Source organism: Sceloporus occidentalis, unplaced genomic scaffold, assembly GCF_023333645.1.
Source record: "Sceloporus occidentalis isolate IW3139 unplaced genomic scaffold, rSceOcc1.0.p SCAF_30, whole genome shotgun sequence".
NCBI lineage: Eukaryota > Metazoa > Chordata > Lepidosauria > Squamata > Phrynosomatidae > Sceloporus > Sceloporus occidentalis.
Genome location: NW_028317010.1, coordinates 4,339,803 through 4,366,502, shown reverse-complemented (window position 1 = coordinate 4,366,502; position 26,700 = coordinate 4,339,803). Strand labels below are relative to the sequence as shown.

The following is a 26,700-nucleotide window of genomic DNA, read 5'->3' as shown; positions in this document are numbered from 1 at the left end:
TATGGCTGCTATTGCTGACTCTACAAGGGCCAGCGAGGGGGCTTCACATTTGTACATGGTTGTCGGGCATGGATGTCCATTTGTCTCTCTGGTGTGTATTGTTGTTCATCTATCAATAATAAAAAGGAAGTCAACAAACCTTTTGTTTTAGAATATCAACAGGCGTTTGATGTGCTTTGAGCTTCTTATTTTTCAGCAGTACTTTTTTCCTTAATTGCCATGGAGAAGGAAGCATGGGATCATCGGAGAAGTCACTCTCAAACAGAAACTTTGTTACCAGCTTCTCACCAAAGACAGTCTGAAAACACAAAACCAAAGATGATTCAATCTTTTAAACAAAACCATAAATTAAATAAAGATTAAAAAACCTCATTTTACATTACCTTGAAAATGTCAGCCATTTTCCGTTGCTGGGGTAATGAACAGTGGTTCTCTATAGACAGTATTATGGGCATCTCTGAGCTGATAAATGCACTACGGTCAATAGCTTCAATGACATCCTGTAAGTAATTGTACCTGGTTATAATTGGAACTGATACATAACATTCAAACTGTAAGAAGATAACATAATGTAACAGTTTAATGCTATCACGGAGAGTTTACTCAATCTTGCTTTTATTATTATGAGAGATATTCATTTGTATTTAGTGAAGATTTAGTGAAGGTCTGCTTGGGGATTCCTCGATGATCCAGCAAGCCTATTATCCTGAATGTGGTCCTCAACGTTATAATGTACAACAGAGCCTTAGATTTACCTTAAATGGGATTTTAGTTGTAAGTGTGTGCCCATGGTATATGATCGGCATGCCATCATCTCCGTCCCAGCAGTCCAATTCCACACTTCTGCAGCCTTGCAAAAGCACCTGAAACAATATTATCAACATGTGTAAGATATTCTGGAATCTCTTTGATAGCAGAAATACACGCTGTATTGCACAACTATGCTTACATAAGGTCCAAATGTCTTCTCCACTAAAAGCTAACTGGCATTTTACAAGAGTGTTTCCTGTGGGAAACTTTAAATTTAGCAGTTTAGGTCAGACTAGCTTGTGTCAAAATAGTATTCTACGATGACCATTTTTCTGCCCTAAACAAAGCTGGAGTGCATAAATGAAAAGGAAAAAATATTCCTGTCCATATTGGCTGCTTTCCAGCATATCACATTTTCCAACTACACTATTAAGTAATTTGAAGACAAAAAAGAAATAACCATGTTTAGATTTTTTTGGTCTAATAAATTAGTAAAAATTACTGTCTTTAGTTGCACGCTGCATTTAAAGCTATGTTAAAGGAGAAACTGTATCTGCATGTATATTGTACTATCTTGTGAATAAGTCAAAATGTAGAATATAAATGATCCAAAAGATGTCAGATAAATCAGTATAAGCTGCATTACAGAGGATGACTTGCGTATGGTGCTTTCATACCTGGCTATACAGCTCCACCGACGACTCTCCTTTTAACTGATGGCCGGTAAGATAGGTATTGTGGGACGATTCAATGAAATAATACGATAGAGGGAATTGCAGATCATCAATGTTCACCTGTGACTCATCATTTCTGGATGCAAAGTTGTCTTTATCCATCAGGTACCTGAAACATGGAAATACAGCATCACCCGAGAGAACGTTTTAAAAATACAATGTGTTATGAGAATATTAAAGGAATGTCATTACCTTGCAAACCCTTCAAAGGACATCAGTCCCTGCTGCCGCATATTTACACCAGGTTCAAATTTCTGGGGGGGAAAAAAACATAAAAAGGTTTAAGACCCTAGAGCATTGTAAAGTACCGTATTTGCTTCCATATAAGACGAGGTTTTTTTCAGAACAAATGCTCTGAAAAAATACCCCTCGTCTTATAATCGGGGTCGTCTTTATAATCAGACCTCAAACAGGTCTGACTATGAGACGACTAAGATCCAGATCCCCCGCAGCAGCAGGGGACCTGGATCCTCCTGTCCTCCCCCCCGCCCCACTTACCGGTACTTCTGAGTGTGTAGTTGGGGCAGCGTGTAGATGTCTACGCGATTCGCGTAGACAACTTCCGCTGCAGCAGGAAGGAGACGTGGCTAGCAGCGGGGGTTGTCTGCGTCCATCGTGCAGACCTTCCCCGGCTGTCAGGGATCAGAGTTCCCCGGCACCGGGAACTCTGATCTCTGACAGTCGGGGAAGGTCTGCGCGATGGACGCAGACAACCCCCGCTTGCTCCATGAAATGCCTTAACCCCCTTAATGCCACTCTGCCTCCAGAAATGCCTTTTTAACCCTCTATACGCCACTCTGCCTCCTGAATGCCTTAAACCTCCCTATATGCCACTCTTCCCCATAATATGCCTTTTAACCCTCTAAATGCCAGAGTGGCATAAAGGGGTATAAGGCATTTCTGGAGGCAGAGTGGCACATAGAGGGTCATATCATGGGGCACAATGGCATATAGGGTTAAAAGGCATATCATGGGGCACAGTGGCATTTAGAGGGTTAAAAGGCATATCATGGGGCACAGTGGCATATAGGGGGTATAAGGTATTTCTGGGGCAGATGTGCATAACTGGGGGGGCAGGTTGGAAAATAGAAGGAAATAAAACCAAAATATTTTTCTCAATCATAGCTTTTATTAAAAAAAAAATAGTTTAGATGAATTAACATTTACTGGTAAAACTTTTTTCCTATAGGGTCGTCTTATATTCAGGCTTTTTCTTTTTTTTTTCTAAATTAATATTCAGATTTGGGGGGTCGTCTTATAATCGAGCAAATACGGTAATTCATTTCTTCAATACAGTAACAACACTATATGGGACACTCAATCTCCATTTATTTAAAGCGGTTCCAAGTATAAGCTTCCGGTTAATAGAAATACTCTTTATATTATTAACATTTTTAAAATAGTGTAAGGCAATTTTAAAGACTTGCGTAAACTTTTGCAGACAATGTTGTAACCCGCCATGCATTAGAACTACCCCACTCCAAACTATTTACATTTTTGGGAATATTTTTAATGCAAGAACAGAACACAGGTAATTAAAAAAGAACCCTAAAAGTGCCCATCTGTGCACAAAGAAAATAAGTTTGCTACCCAGAGAATTAGGAATCACATAATTGATTTTTAGTATCACCCTTGAGTTATTAAGTGGAAGCCCGGGACTGTGTGACTCTGGAGGACAGACATTTAGCGGCACTGATTTAGAGATCAGTGTCCTGGCATATTAGTTACGGAAAGTTTCCCTAACCTGGATAATGCTGAGGACTTCGTCGTAAGTATAGTGCTCGCCTTGGCAGTTTACCAGGAAATCATTAAACTGCTGTATTCCCATTGCAAATATCCCCAGGGATGTGCTTTCCACTCCTGTGCCGTTGGTTACGATGCTTGCAGCAGCAATTGCATCAGAAATCTGCCTTTGATTTTCAGACAGCTGTTGTCTACTGCGAATAAATAATCCCAGGTCTGAAACGTTCCTTGTTAAAAGATCTAAAAAAATGATGATAAAACATGTGAGCACACAAGCATATAACAAACCTGCACATCATGGCGCTCGATGGGTCATCTATCAGAAATCACTACACTTTAGCGTGAACTATCGGAGAATAATTGCTAGGACAAGAGGTCATGGTCTTGGAGGGTCAGAGGCTTGGATGTAATATAACGTTATCCTGATTGAGGGGGTGAACAGCTTTTCAGTAAAAGTAACAGAGGTTAATAGAGTGAGGACATTTAACTACATGGGCTAGGCATACGGCTATACTGAATATAAGACAAAACCCAGAATGGAATGAGGTTAGTACAATGGCAAATGGACATATTAGATGGGTCAAATGGTTTATATGCATCAGTGTGTGAAATATAAAGCATTACATTAAGCAAAACAACGCCACAAATTCTTCATAAATCTATGCAAATCTCGCCTTTCACGCTTGTACCATCCCAGTGGACCACTCTGAAAGACCCTTACGGACTATTTGTGGTCCACAAACTACAGTCTATAAACCACAGTTCTACTGTCATATTGACAACTTATTATGGGTATCTAATATTAGCCATAAAAGTAAATGTAAACGGTGCTAAAACCGATCTCTTCCTGCGATAGTTTAACCACACAGGAAGTGATCTGTTTAAGTACTTATATGACTAGTATGAGATTCCCATAGATTACATTGTCAAGTAGAACTGTCACATAAATTACACATTACTATATTAAGCACATTATAATATCAAACATTATGAATCTGCTCTTATGCTCCAGGGAACTGCAAATACGGGGATCTTTCTTGATATACGTTGTTTGCTTGTACATATTGTAATGCAATGTAACTTTCATGATTTTACTGTATAAAATATGTTTACAAATATAATTAAAATAATTTAAAAAGCAAGGATTTAAAACATTGATAAGAATGATGGCTACTATAAAACATTTGGTGTGTTTTTAAAATTCCTCTTACCAAACAGGCATACAACTGTTATGGCATCACAAGTAAAATACAATGATAAATGTTAAAAGTACAAAATAAAAACTTTTTTCAAAGGTTTTATTCTGAGAGGTGTGGGCAGTTATTGCAAACAAACCTAAATCCGGCTGGACGCCACTGATATTTTCATCAATCGACAAGTTTGTGTAAAGCGGAACGGACTCTGACCCCATCTTGTTGCAGGCCACGGCGTATAGATCAAAAAGATCCTTCAGGTCCTTACGGCTTCTCACACTAAAGAGAAGAATGTGATTTGAGTGAGAACAATAACCGTGGATACATCTAGATAATTTATACAAAATACCATTTGCCTACCTGAAGGATTTGAAAAGTTCGACAAATTCAATGAAGTTCATGTTGCTATCAGAAACCATGAATGACTGAAAGCCTTTCATTCCACCCTTGATTCTTCCATGCCAACTTGAACTGCTCCACGTACTGGAAAAGGAAAAAGAATCACTACAGAACACACCGCACCAACTGATGTAGGTTTGGCATACTAGTCTCCAGTAAATGAAAACAATTCCAATTTATTAGTTAAAGTATATAGATCAATGTGACTTTTGGCAGCATCAGTTAATAGACAGAGGGTAGAACATTCTACTGGCACAAATAAACAATAAAAAGTACAAAGACAATTTTATTGCCATGGGGGGGAAAGATTTGATTTATAACAACAGAAGTAGAAAATGTCCAAATGTATGCCACAATAAAAGTAAACTACACAAAGCAGCTTTTGTTTCATGAAATTGTTTAAGATGAAAGAACCGTACTTGGACTGGGATTTGTTTGAGGCGGACAGAACAGGAGAAGAGGCTGGACGCGTTGGTGTTGATGATCCAGGTGTCAGGTTGGGCGACGCGGATGCAGACACTGAATGAGCTCTTCGAGATGGAAGGGTTTGAGATGAAGGCACACCAGCAGGAATATTGTGGTCTGTCAATTAACATAGTGTTATAATAACTATTATAATACAAGACATACAAGACATTTTAAGATGGTTTTGTGTTTGACAGTATAGAAACAAAATATGCCTTATTCCTCCTTTCTGTTACATCTGATTAAAGCAGTCTGGTAATGCTAAGCATTATAGTAGTAACTAAGGGAAATTTATTTCAAATCAATGTCCCTTTCAGTAGATAAACCATTGGTGTAGCAGGAACTGGAGCGATACACAGCAGCAGGACTAATACTTGGTCAGGGCATATACAGACTACTGATTTCCATATAGCCCATTTGTTGCTACAGGCATAAAAACACAAGGTTTAGACATTATAACTAAGTGTTCACACATGAGGATGGCACTGGTCTTCTCCGGCATCCTGTACGGAGATGTAAATGACATGTTCGGGATATAAATCAACCTATTCTATTGTTACGCCTCCTGATTGCAAACTCGAAAAGAAGTTATATCAAGTTTTTGGGTTCTCAATTGGCTGTCAAATGTGTAGGTAAAAAACCAATGTATACAATGTATATGTTTATGTGCCATCCGTAATCCAGGAAAATAACTCTACTGGACGAAGTAACAATGCATGAAATTCAATGTAAACACTGTTGAAAGTATTTGATGTTAGACCTTTATCTTCTTGCTCATCAGTCTCTGGAGGATCTGAACCACTTCTACTGCGACTCTCCTTACAACTTTTACTCTTTCTGGTTGCCATCTCATCATCAGCAGCATCTCCACTTTCCCCCTGGAAATATAATTTATTACATTGGTACTCTGTTTATACAATATGAAACAAGACTAACTGAAACAAATAGTCACAATTATTAAAATGTAGTATTAGAAAGCTACCTCAACCGCAAACTACATTATTCAATACACATGGTTATTTGGACATGTTTAAATTATTCATGTATTTAAGTTTGCCTTTTTCATGCCTACTGCTGGCCTTTTAATCTTATTTGTTGAATTTCAAAGGTCTCACCCCTCCTGCTTTTGGAAAAGTTGGCTTATGCATTTATTCTTGCGTGCTTATTGCTATACGTACACACAAGCTCAAAATCTTATGGACGGTCATATACACATGCTATTCAAAGGATACTTGTAATAAAGATGTAATCACTCAACAGTCCTTTTAAATTGTGGTCTGCTTTTGTTTTCCTTTTGGATTATAAAAGCAGCTATGGTACTTAAACATGTCAGCTGGTGATAAAGGCTGATGTTTCAGACATTAAAATAGGAATAAATGATTAGAGCTGCATAACTATCATACTGAGGACAACATGATTTTAACAGGATCAAACCATGAACAGGAATCATTTTATACCCTCATAAGCACTTTCTTCTTTTTCTTGGCCGTACTGATCCCCAAGGTATTATTTCTCTGCATGTTTGGTTTCTCGGTGCTCTTGGTTAATGTCCCTGTGCTTGTATTTCTGGCACTCCAACGTCTTCCTCCAAAAAGCTCCACGGCTTGTGCTAATGTTGGTCCTTCAAACCGGTTGTCTTCCTAAATGAAGCAATGTTAACAATAATAATTCTAAACGAAAAACCAAACCACTGTTTAAAGAACAGCCATTATCATCAGTATCTGATCCCAAAGATTACATAGCCTTTTTCATCACACGACACAACAGGATTCCTACACTTAATGTCTCTTTTATTGTTTCTCCACTTTGTCCCCCACCTTTCAGAATTTGTTTTATAATATAGTGACAAACCCAAATTAATAATATTCCATATAATCCATAACCAGCAAACACATTTAGATTATAATGTAGCCTGTTCATGGTACTGAGTTCTAAAAAAATCAGTTCATAAAAACAATTCTCTCGCTCTCTCTCCATGTAATGATTTTGACTGCATTACCTGCAAGCAGCCATTCCCCAAATTATCAGCCCAATAAGGCTCTTCTAAAGTCTTTCATTGTGTCTCCTAAAATCATTTATACATAATATGGTGCTGCAGAATATGGTGGAACTATGCAAGTCAGTAATAATAATAATGTTCTGAATTTGGTGAATCAGATGCCATTCTTATCCTAAAATCCATTTGTTTAAATTATTTTCTCTACAGTCCTCCAGAGCCAGAGGTTATTTCACAAAATTATTGTCTTTGTTACAAATTAACCATTAAAGACCTGCATTTTGCGAGACTCCAATAATATCACTAAAGAAAACTCTGAGCTAGGTAATAAATAAAAAAGACCAGAGTGTTTTATACCAGATATCCAGGAACTTGGCTATTCCAAAGCTAACTGGACCTTCAAATATTCAATATTTACAGAAGACCATCCGGTCTCAAAATGTTTTAATCTATTTCATGCTCATGCACTTATCGTTTAGGTTGCTGGTCCACAATCATTGTGGCAGCTCGGTTAGCAAGATACTAGTAAAAACCGAAGACAGTCTCAAATGATACCTTCGAGTTTTAAACATTTCATTGGGATACACAAGGAAGTAAGACAGATGCTCAGCATTTACCATGTATGTTACTGTAATTTAGACATCTGAAGGAATGGAAACACTACAAAATGTAGTAAGTTTATGTATTGTAATAAAACCCCACGCGTGATAACGGAAGATCAGGGACTTTTAATTAATACGGAGACTAGACTTACGTAAGCAAAATGAAGTCTAAACTACGTTAAATTTTATGTGCGCACATGGTACGTTTCACGATAAGATATATTTATGTTATATGAACTATGTGTTGTTCTACTGCTAACATATGCTGAATCCGAAGTGTAAAGTTTATGTGTTTTGTTATAAAATTAAAATCATTTTGTGTATGTAAGTGTCCTGCGTTGCGAACTAGCTGGTGACTTATGTTTTAACAAATAAATCCCTATGGAAAATGTTATACTTTAATGCAAGCAAGTTTAAACGTTCATTCTTGATAGCAGGCAGAAAAATAATTAGGCTTTATAAACTACAGAAACTCTTTTTTGAGAGAAGAAAAAATGGATCCAATCCTGGCAACATGCAATTTCTACATGTGTGATTGTCATATATCAACAGAAAATAAAACTAGAATCCATTGCACGAGAGCCCAGGTCAGATTAATGTAAGGTTGTTCTCTGGGGCAACAAAACTTTGATATATACAATCCAGAGCAATAATCTTAATCATAGATCGTGGTTCAGACAGTGTGATGCAAATCACTGTGGGCCGCTATGCTTATGAACCCTGGGACAGCTGTCCACGGTCATGGAAACCCAAGCACATAAAGTGAATGAGTAACATAAAAAGACTTTTTTAGACTTACCCTAAAATAATAAAGTGTAGAACTGTTTCCAAAAAGTAAAATGAAATAAAGCTGAAGCCTGTGGGTGAAATGCTGCCCACTGACAGGATCCTTGTAAGTCTTACCTTGAACCATAGCAATCCCCATCTTTGCCTATAACAACAATCTATTAACTGCCAGAGTATTCATAACCTTTTGGGTGAAAATGTAAAAAGTTGATGGATGCCCAAGGTTGAGATCTTGAATGCTAAACATTATGTGACAGAACACAACCACTGATTTATATATATAGGCCCAGGAACTTTTCATGTGTCCACCATCACCCTCAAGCCACCTGTGCAATACAGACGCCTTACTAATAAAACCATCTTGACTATGTACTTTGAAAGCATGAAAAGATCTCTCCCCTACATTGTGTTACTAATTTTAAGGAGTTTGCTTAATATTTTTACAGTAGTTTGATGACATACAAACTGTGCACTTGGGTCAAGAAATGCAAATTAATTGTGTATGTCATTGAATACAACATTGGGTTTTCTCTGGGTAAAGCAGAAAGAATATAATTTCTAGGAATTAAAGGGCAATATTCTGCTTGTGCATAAAATACAGTGCTGTATACGGTAATGTGGATTATCACTGATAAAAACCTAGTTTATCTCACGTTGTGTTAATAAACTTAATTTATCTGCAGACCTGGAGGCTGCCCTTGCTGGAAGTCATTGACTTAAATACCACACTGAGCTGATGCTAGAGAAATCCATTCCTCCACAGATATTCTTTACTCAGAGAGTCTGACCGGGTGATTAAGACTGGGCCAGTCTATTGTTTGTTTGGTATACCAGGCTAAAATGACAAAGATCAATTACATACAGGTGGCTAATATGCAGAGTATTCTTGAAAATGTATTTTTAATCTGCTACTACTAAAAAAAACATTAGGTAGGAGTTTACTTTTTTGGGAAAAATTAGGGCCTCAAAAATTTCCTGCACCAGAAAACCCCTTAAATACCAACTGAAATAGTGTCCTGCATTGTTCTTTCTAAAACTCTGGTGCTCTATAGGATAGCTGGCTCCCTATGAATGAAAAAATATGATAATGACACACATTGTAATTATTATTTACGGTGACATATCATTGCCAGTCATACACCGTTTATATTGTACAATATAATTTTGTGACTACGGTGAATCACTGCCTTATGCACATATAATGGTAATTGCATGCCATTGTAATATAATACCGAGGTGCTAAAATGTTCATAGTCTTTGAAATGGATCACATCACATAAAAAAAACATTTACATGAATAAAAAATGTGATTTTGGCACGCAAGAATTTACCTGATACAGACTGACGTACTGCTTCCTTAACCACTGCAATCTCTGATCAGGGAAGCCTTTAATTTTCCTCACTGCCTTGGTAAGTTCCAGCAGTCCTTCATACATAGTTCTGGCTGTGTACTTTGGAGCTACAAAGTGCAACAGCTTGTTTTCAGTAGTATGGAGTCCAAAAAGCAGTGTGATGCCATTTTCTTCCAGGTTCATATTACAGAGTTTGTTCTGAACACACACAGTGTGCATATCGATGCCCGGATGTCCCATGTAAACAGCCTTAACCGAGAACAAGTCCAAGAATCCTTCGGCAAGTCCATTCATTCCAGCATTACCGCTGAACTGAAATTTAATATCTGCACTGCTCCCCAGGACACCCAATTTATTTTTAGTGCTCGCAACACTAGTTGTGGTAGGTTTTGTCCAAGTCAGTGTGCTGTTGTCGGGCTGGAGCTGAAGGAAGCAACGGACAGAATAGTGTGTTTCCTGGTCATATCGGATGACGGTCACTCCTTGCTGAAGAAACTGGTAGACATCAGCTCGAATGGATAAGACATACCAGGGAACAAGTTCTGTGCCATGGCTAAATGCCTTCTGCTGTTCTTCGGTTCCATGCAAGTCCCAGTCCTTTGACTGCTCAAAAATGTCATTTTCAGAGTCAGAGAGGTCACCCATTATAAATCTAAAATGTAGAAGAACATGCAGATGAATGGCTGAAGGCACGCAAAGTAAAATTTGCAACCCTTAGCTATTCACTAAATACAGACCAGCAACAAATGATGCAAATACATTTTTACTTTATAGCACCAAAGAAAAAAAAAATCAAAAACACACTAAAAGGAAACACCACTTGTTCTATTGTTATAGAACGCAAGCCTACACAGCCTACAAAGAACATCAATTTTAGATTTCTTTTATTTTTTGGCTAATGGATTGTCATTGTCCATGCAGGATTGTGGTTGGATATCACTGTATCGTACATAGGGGTGTTTGCCTGATCTAATCCATGCAAATATTACATATAATTGAGACACAATCAACACATACCAAAGCCTCAATTATGGTAGAATCTCTTAACATACCTATCCTATTGTAGAAACATATTTTGAGACAAATAGGACAATATCCTTATCAATCTGTCAGACATTTTGGTTTTGTTTGTCTGATTTTACTAATAATTATTCTAAAACAAAAAAACACTTCTAAAAGCACTTTTATATTTTTTTTTCTGAAAAATCCAGTAAAAAAAACAAAACACTAGCATGCATATAAACAGTGCAATTTAAAGGGTCATCTGCTTTTATGGAATGCATGAGACATCACATGACACCAACTACACATTATCAGCAAATGCAATATATTCACTTACTGAACCCGGTTTGACTCATAAGCTCTTTTTGAACTACACACAAAAAGTTGGAGACAGAGAAGAGGAAAAAAAAAATCATGAGTTAAAGGGTCGCTTACAGACCGCATATCTTATTTCTAACCAGAAACCCACAAACAAGTCTGAGAAACTGGCTGCTCGTGTTTTCTTTGGTACAGTCAGACAACTTTGCAAGTGACTTATTATGTAAGCAAGGGACTGAAATATTTCATCCTGCCTGCGATCGGCACAAGCACCAGGGGCTGTAAGATTTAGCTGTCCATTGTCAGAAAGGTAATCTTAAAGGTTCTTATAGGGAACATTCCACCATCAATACAAAAGGAATGCAGGCGTGCTTCGGACTAACATATATCTTTATTTAAATAAGAAGGTTAGGTTTTATTGGCCAAGAAATAAAAACAAGACAACCACCTTTTCACTACTATAATTTGTCTTGCCCTAGAAAGTTATAACATTTCTGAAACTTTTTTTTTTAGCTGTTGCTAAAAGATAAATATATCATTTACAGAACAATATTTGCCATTTAATATAATAATGCATAATTTTTTGTGTTGTCAATTAAAAATATGTAACTTGTAGAATAGTGTGGTTAAGAATAGAAGAAGAATAGCACAAATACAACATCATGAGTCTGTTTCAATAAATTACTACACTCAAGAAAACTCAGATATATAATATATATATATATATATAATAAACAATACAGATGGCCAATACCTTTCCTCTATATCAGACCATAAAGTTTTAATATGGCCAATTAAGTTTGAATGGTGTCCATCAGATCTTGCCAAGGTGTATTGTTAAAAAAAATGGCTCCCACTTTTATTGAAAAGTCAATAGACATGAAATCCCATATACCAAGTGGAAAAATACAGTTCCATCCAGATACAGATAACCATAAATTCTATTTTTGGCTTTATGGTAGCCAGAGGAGAGATTTCCCCATGGATCACGTGTCTAGTTGTTCGCAATGTAGTATGGCAAGCATGTCTGCAGACGGTTACAGCCAAACAGATGCCTCCAACAGAGTTTTATTGTTTTTTAAGTGTTTGTCTTAAACATTATACTCTCCTACTAAACATGATACTCTGCTTGTACCTGCTGGAAATATTACTAATTCTCACAACAGTATGAAACGTGATCTTAAAGTTTTTGTCGTATTTCCTCATAGAAGTCAATAACCAATTTGGGATTGGCACAGCAGTTACATGAGATCAGGACATTCCCTAAGAATAAAGAAAGAGGTGATGGTACACAGTTTCTAAAAGAACGTCTTGGTTGTGGTGGAGTTCAAACCCTACAATTGCTTGTATACATGCAAACACATACACAAGCCAAATGGCTCATTAACTATGAACTAAACGGTATCGCCAAGAGATGCCTACATGAAACAGAAAGTCTCATATATAGCAGTATAGTGGCACACATTGTAAAAACGCCATGCCCTACCATTCAATTAAAAAGTGAATATGCAGGGTGAATATTTTATTCTAAAAAACAGTCATTCTTGGGCAATTGTGATGTTCTGGTATGTATTGTTAAAATTTCCTAATACAGTAAACCTGAAAATAAGAAAGTAAAATCTTTGTTTACACCAGATTCTTGATCTCTCAGCCAAATCTTACAACAGATGCTTTTAATAATATTAGAAAAATGAGTAAGTAAAACAAATTATTCTGCTAAAATTAGATTTAAATCAGCAGGTAAATGAAATAAGCAGACTTGCTCAGGAAACAGCTTGCTTATTTCATAGACAAAATAAATTACCTAATTTTGTCTGTACCCAAGGTCCTTAAAAAATGTCATTATTTGTTATCATAAGGGAGAATACAGGGATGAAGTCATAAAGATTGTCCACGTGCAGAATCAAAAATGGCCTGTTATGGAAAACGTTATGGAACAAATGCACCAAATTTAAACAGACATGACAATAGCTATAGCTGTGATGTAGTCACTTGGACATTTACAAAGACGATGGCAAATACAAGACGATGGCAAATCCTGGACACATCTACAGTTTGTGTATACAATATATTGGATTTAAATACGTTTGAGTGCCATATGTTGCCAGTCTTGATGGGCTGAATGGTTCTTATCTGCCGACACATTGTATGTGCGACACAATATTTTGCAAACCTAACGGGTTATTTAAAGTCCACAGAGCCATAATACCTTTCAAACTCGTAAGGGTGACTTCTTCTCTTAAAAATACATCAAAAGCAATGTGCAACAAATTAAACTATTTTTTGCATTGTTCAGTTTGTGAGAAATGCCAACAAAGATAAAGGAATTCTTCAGTTTCTAACCTACTTCCAATAGCTATTTGTAAGAAGATAAACTGCCAGACAGAATCCAAGTATCTGGAAACAAAATAAAAAGCATGCTTGGTGCAGAAAATAACTGGACCAAAAAAGGCGCCATTGGTGATATTCTTGGATTCGATCTGATTTTTGCCATTCTCTGCAAATGGGCGACATGATAAAAGCTGTCGCTGAAAGCGCATGGACAGAATTTAAACAAAACCCCAGTGTAAGGGAGCGACACTTACTGAAATCTATTTCTGTCGATAAACGAGTTCTTCCTTGAGCTGAAACTTTCACTTAATCCATCGTCTCCCTCATCTGACTCCAGACTGCGGTTGCAGCTGCGAATGGTTTGCATGATATTGTTGACGGTGGATTCTTTTTCCGTGTTGTTTAATCCATCTTTCCCTATACGTTGCAAAAAGTTGTCTTGTCCGTTATAGTCTGAAACAAACTGAAACGCACATTTTAAAGGTAATTAAACTGCAGAAAATAAGAGATAAGAGCCACATGGCACATCTGGTTTGCCCGTGTTTTTATTGCTCAAAATAAATATTACGTGCGCCTGCATGCTAAAATCCCCTCATTGCATTAACTCGGCTGCTGGAGTACTTTCATTTATCCACCATGTTTTCAGCGGACAAATACTATCGTTTAGTTTTGGAAGAATAATATTTTATTTCCATGTATGATATTTTGTATATAAGCATAGGTTAATTAATAGCCCTTCTTTTGTACATTGTTACAGTATGCACTCAATCAGTCCTGACCGGACCATAGGGCACTTGCCGTCTGGCTACTGCTTATATTTTATATTCACAAAGCATGTAATCACATGGGTCACAGGTTTGTGTGATTTAAAGGCCTGGAACTATTTTGTGGGCCTTTAAGTTTAGACAATATACAATCAAACTGCTTTTTAGTGGAGACAGTTGCAAGGTTCATGATAACATTGCAGTTGTACAACTTCCAAGTCCCATTTCTAGAACTATAACTCATTGCCTCCATACTAACCAGATTCTGCTGAAAATTATACATTTGCCTTAAAAAAAACTACTGCATATGTAGAAAGAACCTGAACAGGTGAGCATTTAAAAGAAAATGTTACATTTGACGGAAATAGGGTGCTTATTGTTATTTCAAACAATCCTAGCATGTTCACCATTGAACATTAATATATAGGTGACATTTTATTTTACACCCAGAAATCTTCAACACAATATTTCTTTAGATCTTTGAAATCCAAGCCAATCCCACCATAAGGTTGCCCATCTTCACGGATGTGTGCAAACTGTGGGTATCTCTGCTCTACACAAGGAAAACTTAAAGTCCCTAGTAATAACTAGTTACTAGTAACTAGTAATATAGAATGCTGAACTAACCAATGTTATTCTATCTACATAGAAATCATTAATTATTTTCACTGGACAGTAAGTATTAAAGAAAGGGAGAAAAAAACATTAGTCTGTGACTAGAAAGACATTAAAACAGACATAAAGACAAAAGAAAGATAGAAAAGACATACAAGAAAGTAATAGAAATATAAATAATGAAAATAACAAATTAAAGAAAAAGCACAGTGAACAATATGAATAAAACAAAAAAAAGAAAAAATAAATACTTCAAAAGCAGTAGCATTACCTCTAAAGTCTCATTCTGAGAATTGAAGCGTGGACACAATTTAATGAGACTTGCCGCTCCATCAAGAACGTCACAGAGCTCCTTCAAAAACACGCCACAGAAAGGAACCACTTTACAGCCGGGAATATTTAAAGCCCTGTTTACCACTTTCCTGTACTCAGAGGATGATTCATGATGAGCCATTGCATCTTTTAAGCTTCTCATGGTTTCAATATCAGATTGATCCATAAACTGCCACATTTTTAGCACCTTTCTTGACCTGATAAAATTAAGAAAACAAGAAGAGAAACATAAAAATAAAACAAAAAAACAGTTGTTCTTAGAAATACTACTGTACGACGCCCCAGGTTTTGACAAGTCGATACAGAACTTAGGGGTGGGGAGGGATACGATTGGTACTGGAACCAATCACCTATCCATAAAGTAAAGAGATATGTTTAAACGTACAACGAACCGTGTATTACAAGCCTCACACAAGGCAAACCGACGTGTCATAATAAGACGTTACTGTTTGGTTCGCAATACCAAGTTGGATCAGACAGTCATGGCATCCCTGATTATTTTTTTTTGCCTTCAATTAGCTCCGTCTAGGTGGTCTATGTGCTAGAAAGCCATTGCATATTCTGTTTGCTTAATGTTTGGAAGTGCAGTTTAAAATACAGTTTTGGCCACTGTTACAGCCAAAATGTTATTGGTGCTGTGGTAAAACTGTAATTTGTCATTGCATCATTAATTGGTTCCATTCTTTCAGCTCCTTTTGCAGCTTCTGGATTTACTTTAGCTACACTTACTATTTTAGAAGATTAAACACGACGGCTTTAAGCATGTAAACATTATGACCTCTTTAAATTTTTTCAAAACAGTCCCCAAATGCCTGTAACTCTAGTGCTGGCTGCTGTTTACAATAGCAGCTTTTACCTCTCCTTAATTAAGGGGTACCTGAGTCCTGCCAGGAATTCCATCACAGCGTTGTAATTCCCCATGTTCCAGCAGCACTTTGCTATGTGAACCAAATGCGAGAAGGCTTCCCGTTTCTCCTCCATGGATCCAGCGGCAAGGATCAGCCAAGTCACCCAGGAGCTAACCTTCAAAGGGAAGCAAGAGATCTCAAACCAGCTAATCATGTAGGAAACTTAATGTATTCCACTGTGTTGAGAAACATACTCTAACTTTTTAATAAGATGGACAATAATCATCTAAAATTAAAGGATGGAGGGTGACAGTCTATCATTTAATGAACTATAGCCCACAGAAATTTCTCAAAACTTACATGTCAAGTGACATACATATACATACATATACTCAAAAAAATTACTGCAATATAGAATACGTTTTTTTTTTTACTAACATTCCATTTTAAAAAAGAGCTTTCGAGAATATCAAGTCAAATGCAATACTGACTACAAAACATCTGAGTGAGACATGGCCAGCAGTACAGGGCTTAAGGACTTGAGGAGGGACTGATAGAGACTTATAAGGTACAGGTCACAGCGGTTTTTTGTAACATAATTATCACTCCCTCTACCCCTCCAAATTCTTCATACTGGCTAAACTAATTTACGACTATGACCTGTACCTTATCCATTTCTATGCTTCTTCTCAACCCCTGTACTGCTGCCCACATCTCACTACCATGGTTTGTAGTCCATATTGCTTTTGACTTGATAAAGGTTAGTAAGCCAATCTTTAAAATGCAATGTTAGTCCAATAAAAAAGCTATTCTATATTGCAGTACAATAAAAAAAAAAAAAAAAAAATTACACTACTGGACGAACACAGCTATCCCAAACAATATATATATAATATAATTACGCTCCATTTTACTGCACACTAAATAAACCCAAGACAACTTTATATGGGGTGCAACAATTCTTAAAGCCTGTACTAAACATGGAGCCAGTAATTAGTTAACGCTAAGCACCGCTTCACACCTAGCAGTTTTACAGGACATTAAAAACACATTTTTATACATTAGACAGTATGCATTCATCTTACTCATCTTGTTTGTGACAGACAAGGTCAATGTAAAAAGTCAAAATACAGTAAAATGTTTCATTAACAGCTCAGTACTAAAACTTGTATGGGATTATCTAATCACCTCTGATTTAATCTGCGTCATAAACAATGTATGTGAATAACAGCAACCGGTTTAATGCTCATTACATGTGAGTTGTATACCAGGCCACCTTGAGTGACAAACTTCACCCTAACATGCATCAACTACTTTTTTGAGTTGAACTTCTTTGGCCAAAACTAATTCATAGTTAATAAAGTTGATGCTGACACGATAGTTGGTCTTCAGCACAAGATTAAACTCTGACGTTTTATTTAATGTTTACTTTGAGATACAGTCGTGTGGCTGGTCGATCTCACTTGGACTGTCACTTCTTCGTAGATTGTAAGCTCATTTGGGCAGGCCCTCGCCGATCCAATTGTTAGGTGATGCAGTACTTGTAATGTCCCGTTTACCCAGTGTACAGAGCTGTGGAATAGGTTGATGCCTTACAAATCAATAAAAACGGCATTAAACTGGAAAAAAAAGAGCGCTACTAAAAATGCGCTCACACAAGCTTTACAAACACTGGATATATGCAACGAAACAGCCCCCTTAAAATCTTTTTTGAGGTCGTTCATTTGATAAAGTGTTTCAATTATATTAATACACCCTAAAGTCTAAGTGCTAGCTTGGGTCTGATGGTTTGGGAGCTGGACTTGCCGCTATCTTGTTCAGGCACCAGCATTACATAAGAATATTCTATGTATATAAAGTGCTTCCCTAACTCAGTTTACAAAAAGAAAAATACATTGGAAATGACACTGTAATTACAAGTCAACTGTAACTTATATTTCCTAGGGTCGGTTTACAATTTTCGTTTGTTATTCAATTAGTCAGTATCATGTTTCTCAACAAACAACTTTAGTACATTTCCTATACTGTTTGTTAATATCTATTTACTGTATATTTCTTTCATATAAATATTTAATTCTTTTTAAAGATTAATGTACATTTTTATGCAAATCATACCTTGGATATTTTGAGTACAATATATAATTTATTCCTCAAAATAATAATAATATTCAATATTCCAATAAGTAAATAAAATAAAAAAAAAAGGAAAATTCTAGCACTACATTTAGCAAGTATTTCACCAGATACAATACATTTAGTGTTCTCTTTTTTAAAGTATGTCATGGAGTGCATTTATAAGTACAATATAAGGAAATTATATGAGAAATATATAAAAAAAATTACATATACATATTAACTTGCTGGAGATAAGTCTATCAAGTATCTGAGCAGCAATTTTCTCAAATAGCGCAGTAAAACAGCGATATATTTTATCAGGTTTAGTATATTTCTGGTTGGAGCCCACATGCTCACAACTCAGAATGTGGAAGGATTGCAATTTAATTCTTTGTGATAGACTTCTCTCGTTCAATTGAATCCGGCCCCGTATCTTCAGTTGCTTCATTAATCTATAAGGTTTTGCTAAAGGTGAAAACTGCAGGTGAGCAACAGAGCGAAACATAAATATGGAGGAGTGGGCAGAAATCCACATTTCTTTGTTCATCTATTACGATATAGTATCCGATGCGTTTTTTTAAAGAATATTCTGATAAGACAACCTTAAATTATGGGCTGAAAAATATGCTTTCAACATGGAAAATGCTAAATCATTAGTTACGCGTTGCCAGGCAATGAAAGATGCACCCATGAGTCTCAGACGCAAAACTATTCATACAAAAAGATTTCCACAGCATGTACCATATTCTATAAATATTACCCACGCCAATACTTATGAGTTAACAGACTTGTTATAGTAATCCAACACTTACGTCGGCATGATAGATCACAGAAATTGCCTTGTTTATAAAGAAAATGATTTTGGTATAAGCCCCAGGGGATCCATACTGTTCCTTATAAATTATGGCTTTCAACAAAATAGTGTCACTAGGCAACAATGTTTTTATTATAATTTAATCCTCTAGATTTTAAACCGAGTGAGGAAGGCCCTCTTTACTTAATGTATCGGTTTGTCCTGTCAGTCTCTCTCATCACTCCCTTTTAATAATATGGACTATAAGAAGTGCTGCGTAAATTGTTGGCGCTATAGAAATAAAACAATAAGATTATAAAAGGCACGGAAAAATGGCAGGTGGTGACTTCTTAATTAAAGCACCTATATTATGTATATCACAACTTTCATATTTTTAACAATAAAGCCCTTCAATGGTCTTGTGTATCTCAAATTAGGTTATTTTTGCAATACATAAAGTGATCTGTGTCTATTTCATTTAGGTTTTTAATCCCAATTACAAGCCAGATGGGTAGAATTTAGGCAGGAACGGAAAGAGATGAATGATATGCCAACGTAAATCCGAACAAATAGTAGAGTAATCATAGTAATCTAATCTACGTCCAGGATCTTGTGTGTAAAGAAAATCAAATTTCTCCTATTTGAAGCATTACGTAATTCCATTTCTGGAATTGAAACAATTGTGGAAATGTTACCGTGCATTGAAGCTCTGTGATAATTTCTGAAACCCAGATATTTATATCTTTATATTTTGGTTTCTTCTACAAATTTAAATTTTTTATTGGGTGACTATAATGATGATTTTCTTTGAATATTGATGAAGCATGTTAAAAAAGGACTTAAATCCTCTTTCACAATTTTTGTTAAACCTTAGTCTTCAGTTTTCTCGTCAGATTTGAATAAACACAATAATTTCAAACAATACTTTATATTGTTCATATATATGTTACATATTAGAGGAAATGAACACAAAGCATGTATTTTAATAGAGATTCCTCGTTGTACATCATGTCGCACACATTCAAGTTTGATGATTCCATGCTATCTTAATGCATTGCAAACACTGCTTACATGTGCAGGACATCGGAACTGCCATTTAAATGCGCATTATTGGTTTGTCGTATATTTGAAAGAGCCAGAAATGGAATCCCTCCAAGAAGTGGCATCACGCAGCACATTAACAGACAGTATCTGGAAAGCGTTCTCGGTTGTACACTGCTCATGTTTACCATTCTGCGTGCTGACAGAGGTTATGCATATGCTGAACCAAACGAAACGTAAGCAAGACCCTACACTGTTTCCTTATTAAGTCAAATGAAGGTGTTTTACTGCACTCATATATTAATAGCAAGCTCAGCCACGTGTCTTACCCGACCTCCGTGTTTCCATTCTTATATTAGTTACAAAAATGTTGACAACCAGGAGCATTTTCCATGGAATATTTTAGTGTATAAGACAAAAAATAATGGTGTTAAGAATGTGTGATATGAATGGGTGTTAATGATATGTGATATTGAATGGGTACAATAGTTTGAAGGGTTACGTCTTGTTTAGCAGAACAATAATAAAGCCAATAGTGCTAACGAGGTTGACCTCACTAGACCTGTCTGAAAAGGAGACTCAGTCCAGAGACTGAGAACGGCGAGGATGGAGAGCCTATTGATTTAAACATTACAACACGCAGGTATACAGATCTGCACATATGTTTTTTAAGTGTGTGTAACCCTTTATTGACTCCTATTTTCTGAATCATACCCAGGAGGAGGACAATATGCTGGGAATGAATCGTCATGAGAAAAGATTTTCTATGGTGGATGCCTTTGGGGAATTTCGGTAACATCTAGTAGGTCAGGACTCAGCACTGGATATATCTCTGGATATGTTCTTATGAGCATTTGGGTGGGAGCTACAGGACTGGGTTTTGTTTCTTATGCCATAACCATATTCCCTTTATGAATATAACAACAGCACGGAGTCACAGTGCTTGTTTTTTAATCAACGTAGTTATTGAACTGGATATTTTTGTCTGTTTAACGTGGAGTCCCTTCACAGGCAGAAGGTATATGTCTATATGATTGAGTATGATTGGGGGAATCTCTTGGGTCACATGGGAGCACTTTATATATTTTTATATTTAATTAGAATAAACTGTGTATTTAGTGTACAAATGTGTATTGTTATAAAGGGTTTGTACATTCCTTGAATGCCATTTACTGGAGTTCACAACATTTTTCTTCTTTTTATGAAAAATAGATTTCACTTTTGCTCATGCGTGAAGGAAAAGAACAAGACGTGTTGTGAGCCAGCGCCGAAGCTGACCGACGGTAAGTACATAACATGGCAGGAGGTATGTTCAGTCGAATACAACTCTTCCTCGTCAAATATCTAAGGAAGGGGAAAGGTAGAACTGCTTGTTAGGGGATTCTGCAGAACTTGCCATCACTTTAAAATCAGAACTATAATATGTTTGTACAATTAAATAGATTTAGATTACACACGTTTGCTTTAAAGGCTCTGTTCCACCTGAAACCATAATTTCTTAAAGCATTTAAACACAGGACTTTAAGGATCTTATGCCACCATGTGAGAAACATCAAACTATCTGTGGCCTTCCCATGTGCAGAGTTAAGCAATCTCTTGATGAATATGATAATATTTTACATTATTAAAAAGGTTATTTCTGGTCATGGTTTGGGCATTCAAGAAAAAATAAGAAAACAGCCACAATAAGATTTACAAACGAGGACGAATAACTTTAGTTATTAATTACAGCCAATAATGTAGATGAAGGTGGAGTATATAAGAATGGTAAGTGTTATGTGTTATGCAAACCATATAAAGATAATGGAATAAACCAAACAACATCAGATTAAATGTTTGTATTAATAGAAGTACTGAATGTGCCACTCGTCTGTAATAACCGGCACATCACAAAAGTACAGCTGTTAAATCTTACAGGACAACATTAAACTTAGGGAGACAGGAATATCTAATTGCTACAGAGGAGAGAGAAGGTACACCAAGTTATTTCACAAGTCATGCAGTGACTGTTGACAGGAGAGGGCAGTAAAAAAGACCCGATAATGCTTTGCGTCAATGGGCTTCAAAATACAACCCAAGGATGAGTAGCTCTGTCCCTCTGAATGATTTATGCTCACATATCATCTTTTAGATTTGAAACTCATGAGCGGAGCCCTCATAAGCCCACCATTCTTGCCAGGAACTTTGTATAAAAGTATCATAAGGATAGACAGCAAGTTCACAGCCAAGTTGTGTTTGTATGTGTAAATGTATATTTGTTATGTACTTCATTAAAAATTGTACAGTGCTATGTAATATGTTGGTGCTTAATAATTAAAGGATGATATATTATTAGTATTAATAATAATAATTTCACCTTAATTTGCAGCACGGATAGGTTGGGTGTCGAGGGATGATCTAGTCTTGTTAATATCTGTTGCCACTGTGCACATTAGATTATAATAGAATAATAAATTATACGGCTTCAATTTCTAATAAACATATATTTTGTTTTCATGATGTGGAAGCCTGATTGCTACCACTTACCACTGAGCGGAAGCATGGAGAAAAGAAGTGTTTATGGCATATCGAACATACCACATACCATACTATATTGCAATGCAATTTCAGTACTGTTTTCTTATGTCACTTATTACATACTTTCCAAGTTTTGGGCCAATGCAGATATATCTATGTACAAGGGCCTTGTGTGTCAATCTTGCTCCAACAGAGAACCATAGTAACTATCAAAACCATTAAATATCATGACAAAACACTACACACTTTACACAATATGCAGAACCCATATAAAATGAACGAAAACAGAGTAGCCTTAAAGATCTGGATAATAGAAAACACCCCGTGTCAAACAGAAAGAGTGATTGCATACAATATAGTGATTTGATGAATCAGATCAGGCAGGAATGGCTGCTGTCATAGATGAGCACCATATAGGGTTCCACCATGTTCTGCGCTAAAGGTTTTCTGGTGTCACTAATAGGGAAGATGGCAGTCTAGAGACGGGAGAGACAGCCCTGAATTATGTGCTTCCATATATTAGAATTAGGTTCATTCACTTAACTATCCTCCCTAAGGCAGCAGCAACTTCTGCCGAACAGCACCAAACATATTGAGGTTGTGATCAGGTGATTAAGATGATTAATCCTATTCATAACGCAAGTTTTGTGTAGATTGGAGATTTGATACCCACTATTATGTACGTGTATTAGACACGTTCAAAGGTAAATTGGATATGATGGTCACATATGACAAGTTTGGTATATTTCCTCATTAATTAAACAAGTTCCTGGCATTTTGAAGGACCAAATGTGAGGAATCTGATGCAAAAAAATGCCATTTTGGTCGTTGGGTCACTTGGGGCTTTCAAAGGAGATCTAAAGCTAACAATGGTTACTTTTGGGACAAATGCAAGAACTCTCCACAGATTAGATGTCTCTTATAAAGGTGACATTAACTGGCATTGTAACATTTAATATCGTGATACTACGCTCCAAATTAAGATGTACACATCTTATATGTCTAAGACGATCATGTTCTGTCCAAGTAGTCTGTGCTGCAGCTTTGAGTTATGTCACTTAAAAAAAAAAAAAAAAAAAAAAGTAGTGCCTCTCTAGTACAGCATGTACCGAAATGTAACAGGCTGAATTTAGAGAAGAAAATGTTATGCCTTCCACGCAGTCTCCCAATTTAAAAGTGACCTAGAACTTTTACCCTGGTATGATTTCAAGAACGTGATGTATTGAGAAAATCATTTTGTTTTTGCATTCATTTTAAGACATCAAGGTTGGGATCCCCCACTCTACAGAATCTATGTGCCAGAAAAACTGCCTTGTAGAGAGATGGTGTAAAAAAAAAACAAAAAAACGAGATGGGTACAAAAGCAATTATAGTATTCAAGATAATGGATGCATTGAGACAGCTTTTAAAACACTTACAAAATCCACTTATTTAAAATATAATTTCCCTTTACAGATGTCTGTATATACGTCTACACTTTCTCCAGTTACAACTATCAGCATATAGTTTATCATGATATATTATATTAAGACTACATTTTCCATTTCACTCGGAGTTCTTCCCTAAGTATGATAAATTAAATGGAAAAAAAGCTATCATGCCATGTAATTTTTCCTAGTTACATGTGAAGCCCTATAATATTATTACATGGGAAGAATTCAGCTCTACGAAACTGACTGTGTACATAACAGACTAAAGACATCCATAATCTAACACTTCGTATAGACAGGAAAAGTCATGTCCATTATTTTGGAGACAATTCCCGAATTCAAAATAAAATTATGGTAGACTATAATATGTACATTATCTTTTAATGCCTTTACTGGGCACGCAATGAGACATGAGACATGCAATATTAGATCAATTCAGAAGAGTTGAAAGTAACGATGGAAATACATTTTCTACAAAAGATCGATGTTTTCTGTGATGTTTCATTCTTCTCGAGATCAAGGACGAACAAATTCTTCTTGAGATCAAAGAGCTTAGGCAAGAATATCTACCTCCGATTATATATCTGAATTCTGTCATTCCAAAATTCACCCTGGCTCTCTCAGTGTAAATACACTCTAGATTTTTTTTTCCTTAGAATAGCCAGAAAAATCATCAACCACTCACCAGCTGAAGCCAACAAAAGCATGACTCTCTGTTTAAGAATTCGCCGGCAAGTTTATAAACAGGGACCTTCAGAAATGCTATTACTCGCAGGAGGAAGTGCCCATGCATATACACACAATTCTTTAGTTATATAAAACAGAGACTTTGTGGGATTTACTGCTTGCATTGCTCCAAATGTAATATTGAGCACAATAAAAATATTGGGAGAAAACTTTTTTTCAACAATATGAGACTGTTTGGTCTTGTTCGAGAACATGATTTATACCCAGGGGCTAGTTTATGAATTTTGAAGCCAGACAAACAATTTTCAGAGGAGCCAGAAAGGTATACATAACTACTGCAGCAGTAACATGTTGGTACCGGGCTACCAGGTTCCTGCTACCAGGTTTCTGTAATTTGCCCGGCTCTGCTTTTGCTAAACGTTTTAGGTTTTCGATTATTAGTTAGATAATGTAAGCAGATCTGAGAAACATTTATTGCAGTTGCCGATGACTCTACATCAGCATGTTGTCCAGCCTTGGCATGAAAAATGTTAGGACAACCTACAGCCAAAAATATAAAGTGGGAACAAGAATCACATGGGCTTTCTTTAAGAGGAGTGGTATTTGCAATAATAAAAAAAATAAATAAATAAATAAAAAAAGATGAAGGTTTGAGTGAACTCACCTTGGGTTAAGCACGTCTCCCATCACATGGGTGCCTCATTAATGGTGCCCAGAGAAAGCTTTATATTGCATAAGAGTCTCTGTGGGTTATAAGTGTAGCAGTCAGACCTCCATATTTTCCATATGGCTCGCTGGGATATGACCCAATTCCCAGTAGAAAGGACAGCAGCTTGGAGGAGGGAGCAGGCAGCACAACATTGAAGGTAAAAAGGCCACTGGTTGCAGTACCTCTAATTTAGCTCCATGGTAAGCAATATAGGCATTTTAGCATTAGGTAGGACTCATCAAGATTGGGGTAATTTGACATAGTGCTGGACTAAGAAATATATGGTGTTTGTTTTTTTTTAAGTAGCACTTGCTTGGTGTGCACTGATTCAGGCAGCCAAAAAAGTCATGATATCAGAAGAAACATTTAGTTTCACAAAAGACCAAAGCAAGGTTTATAAAGATAACCTGGTTTACTTGTCAGAAGTAGGACACACTAAAACAGACTTACAAGTGTCATTTCTATATCATTTTATTACATTCTACCAAACTTGATGAAAAAAAAAATTGTTTCCTCAGCAAGAAAGGGATTGATGCACATAGTGTGAAATATGGAAGAATAGAGTCAAGACCTCCCTGCCTGGATCGAGTGGACATATGCTGACATATTTAAACAGTCATCTGCTATTCATCAATGCAGATAGCAAAATATTATTATTATTTATTGGTTTACATAGCGCCGTACAATGGGTAGACAGGACATAACAAGTAGTATGTAACATAACAAATTGACTAACAGGTGAGGAGGGCCCTGCTCAAACGAGCTTACAGTCTACAGTATTTGAATTAAGCCCACAAAAATCCTTAAACATCAAATTCTAACCTACACTTCTACCCCAATCCATGTTACTACAAAAATTAAGCACAAAAAGTGCATATTTAGTATCAGAATGGTACATTCAAACACACCTACCAGTTAAAAGACCCACTTCTGGTTGTTCTCCTACCTTCACACCATCAAGCTTATTTTTAAGTTTTCCACGCATACCAAAAAGTCTCCCAACATTCCTCTGCCAGATTGGGCACTCATCAGCAGCATGGTTGTCATCCTTTATACCCACGATTTAATCAGGCAGTCATCGCAGCATGACACCTGTTCTGTTTACCCCAGTGGCGGTTTATGCCAGTCTAACTGCAACTAGTAAAAGTGAGCGAGCCAGGATAACACTTATAGCAAA

At 36.5% G+C, this 26,700-nt stretch overlaps 1 protein-coding gene across 1 annotated transcript in view; it reads right to left on the bottom strand.

Annotated features, from left to right (window-relative positions):
* Positions 1–26,700, bottom strand: part of LOC149298936 (1-phosphatidylinositol 4,5-bisphosphate phosphodiesterase epsilon-1-like) — a 104,532-nt gene that overhangs the window by 14,173 nt on the left and 63,659 nt on the right. The window contains exons 4-18 of the mRNA XM_089486787.1: positions 16,261–16,406; positions 15,322–15,580; positions 13,926–14,134; positions 10,000–10,672; positions 6,742–6,924; positions 6,045–6,162; positions 5,239–5,401; positions 4,781–4,903; positions 4,563–4,699; positions 3,229–3,467; positions 1,677–1,738; positions 1,428–1,593; positions 756–863; positions 384–500; positions 140–298 (exon numbers count right to left, since the gene is read on the bottom strand). Of these exons, the coding sequence (XP_089342913.1) occupies positions 140–298; positions 384–500; positions 756–863; positions 1,428–1,593; positions 1,677–1,738; positions 3,229–3,467; positions 4,563–4,699; positions 4,781–4,903; positions 5,239–5,401; positions 6,045–6,162; positions 6,742–6,924; positions 10,000–10,672; positions 13,926–14,134; positions 15,322–15,580; positions 16,261–16,406 (2,862 nt within the window). The remainder of the gene's footprint in view (positions 1–139; positions 299–383; positions 501–755; positions 864–1,427; positions 1,594–1,676; positions 1,739–3,228; positions 3,468–4,562; positions 4,700–4,780; positions 4,904–5,238; positions 5,402–6,044; positions 6,163–6,741; positions 6,925–9,999; positions 10,673–13,925; positions 14,135–15,321; positions 15,581–16,260; positions 16,407–26,700) is intronic.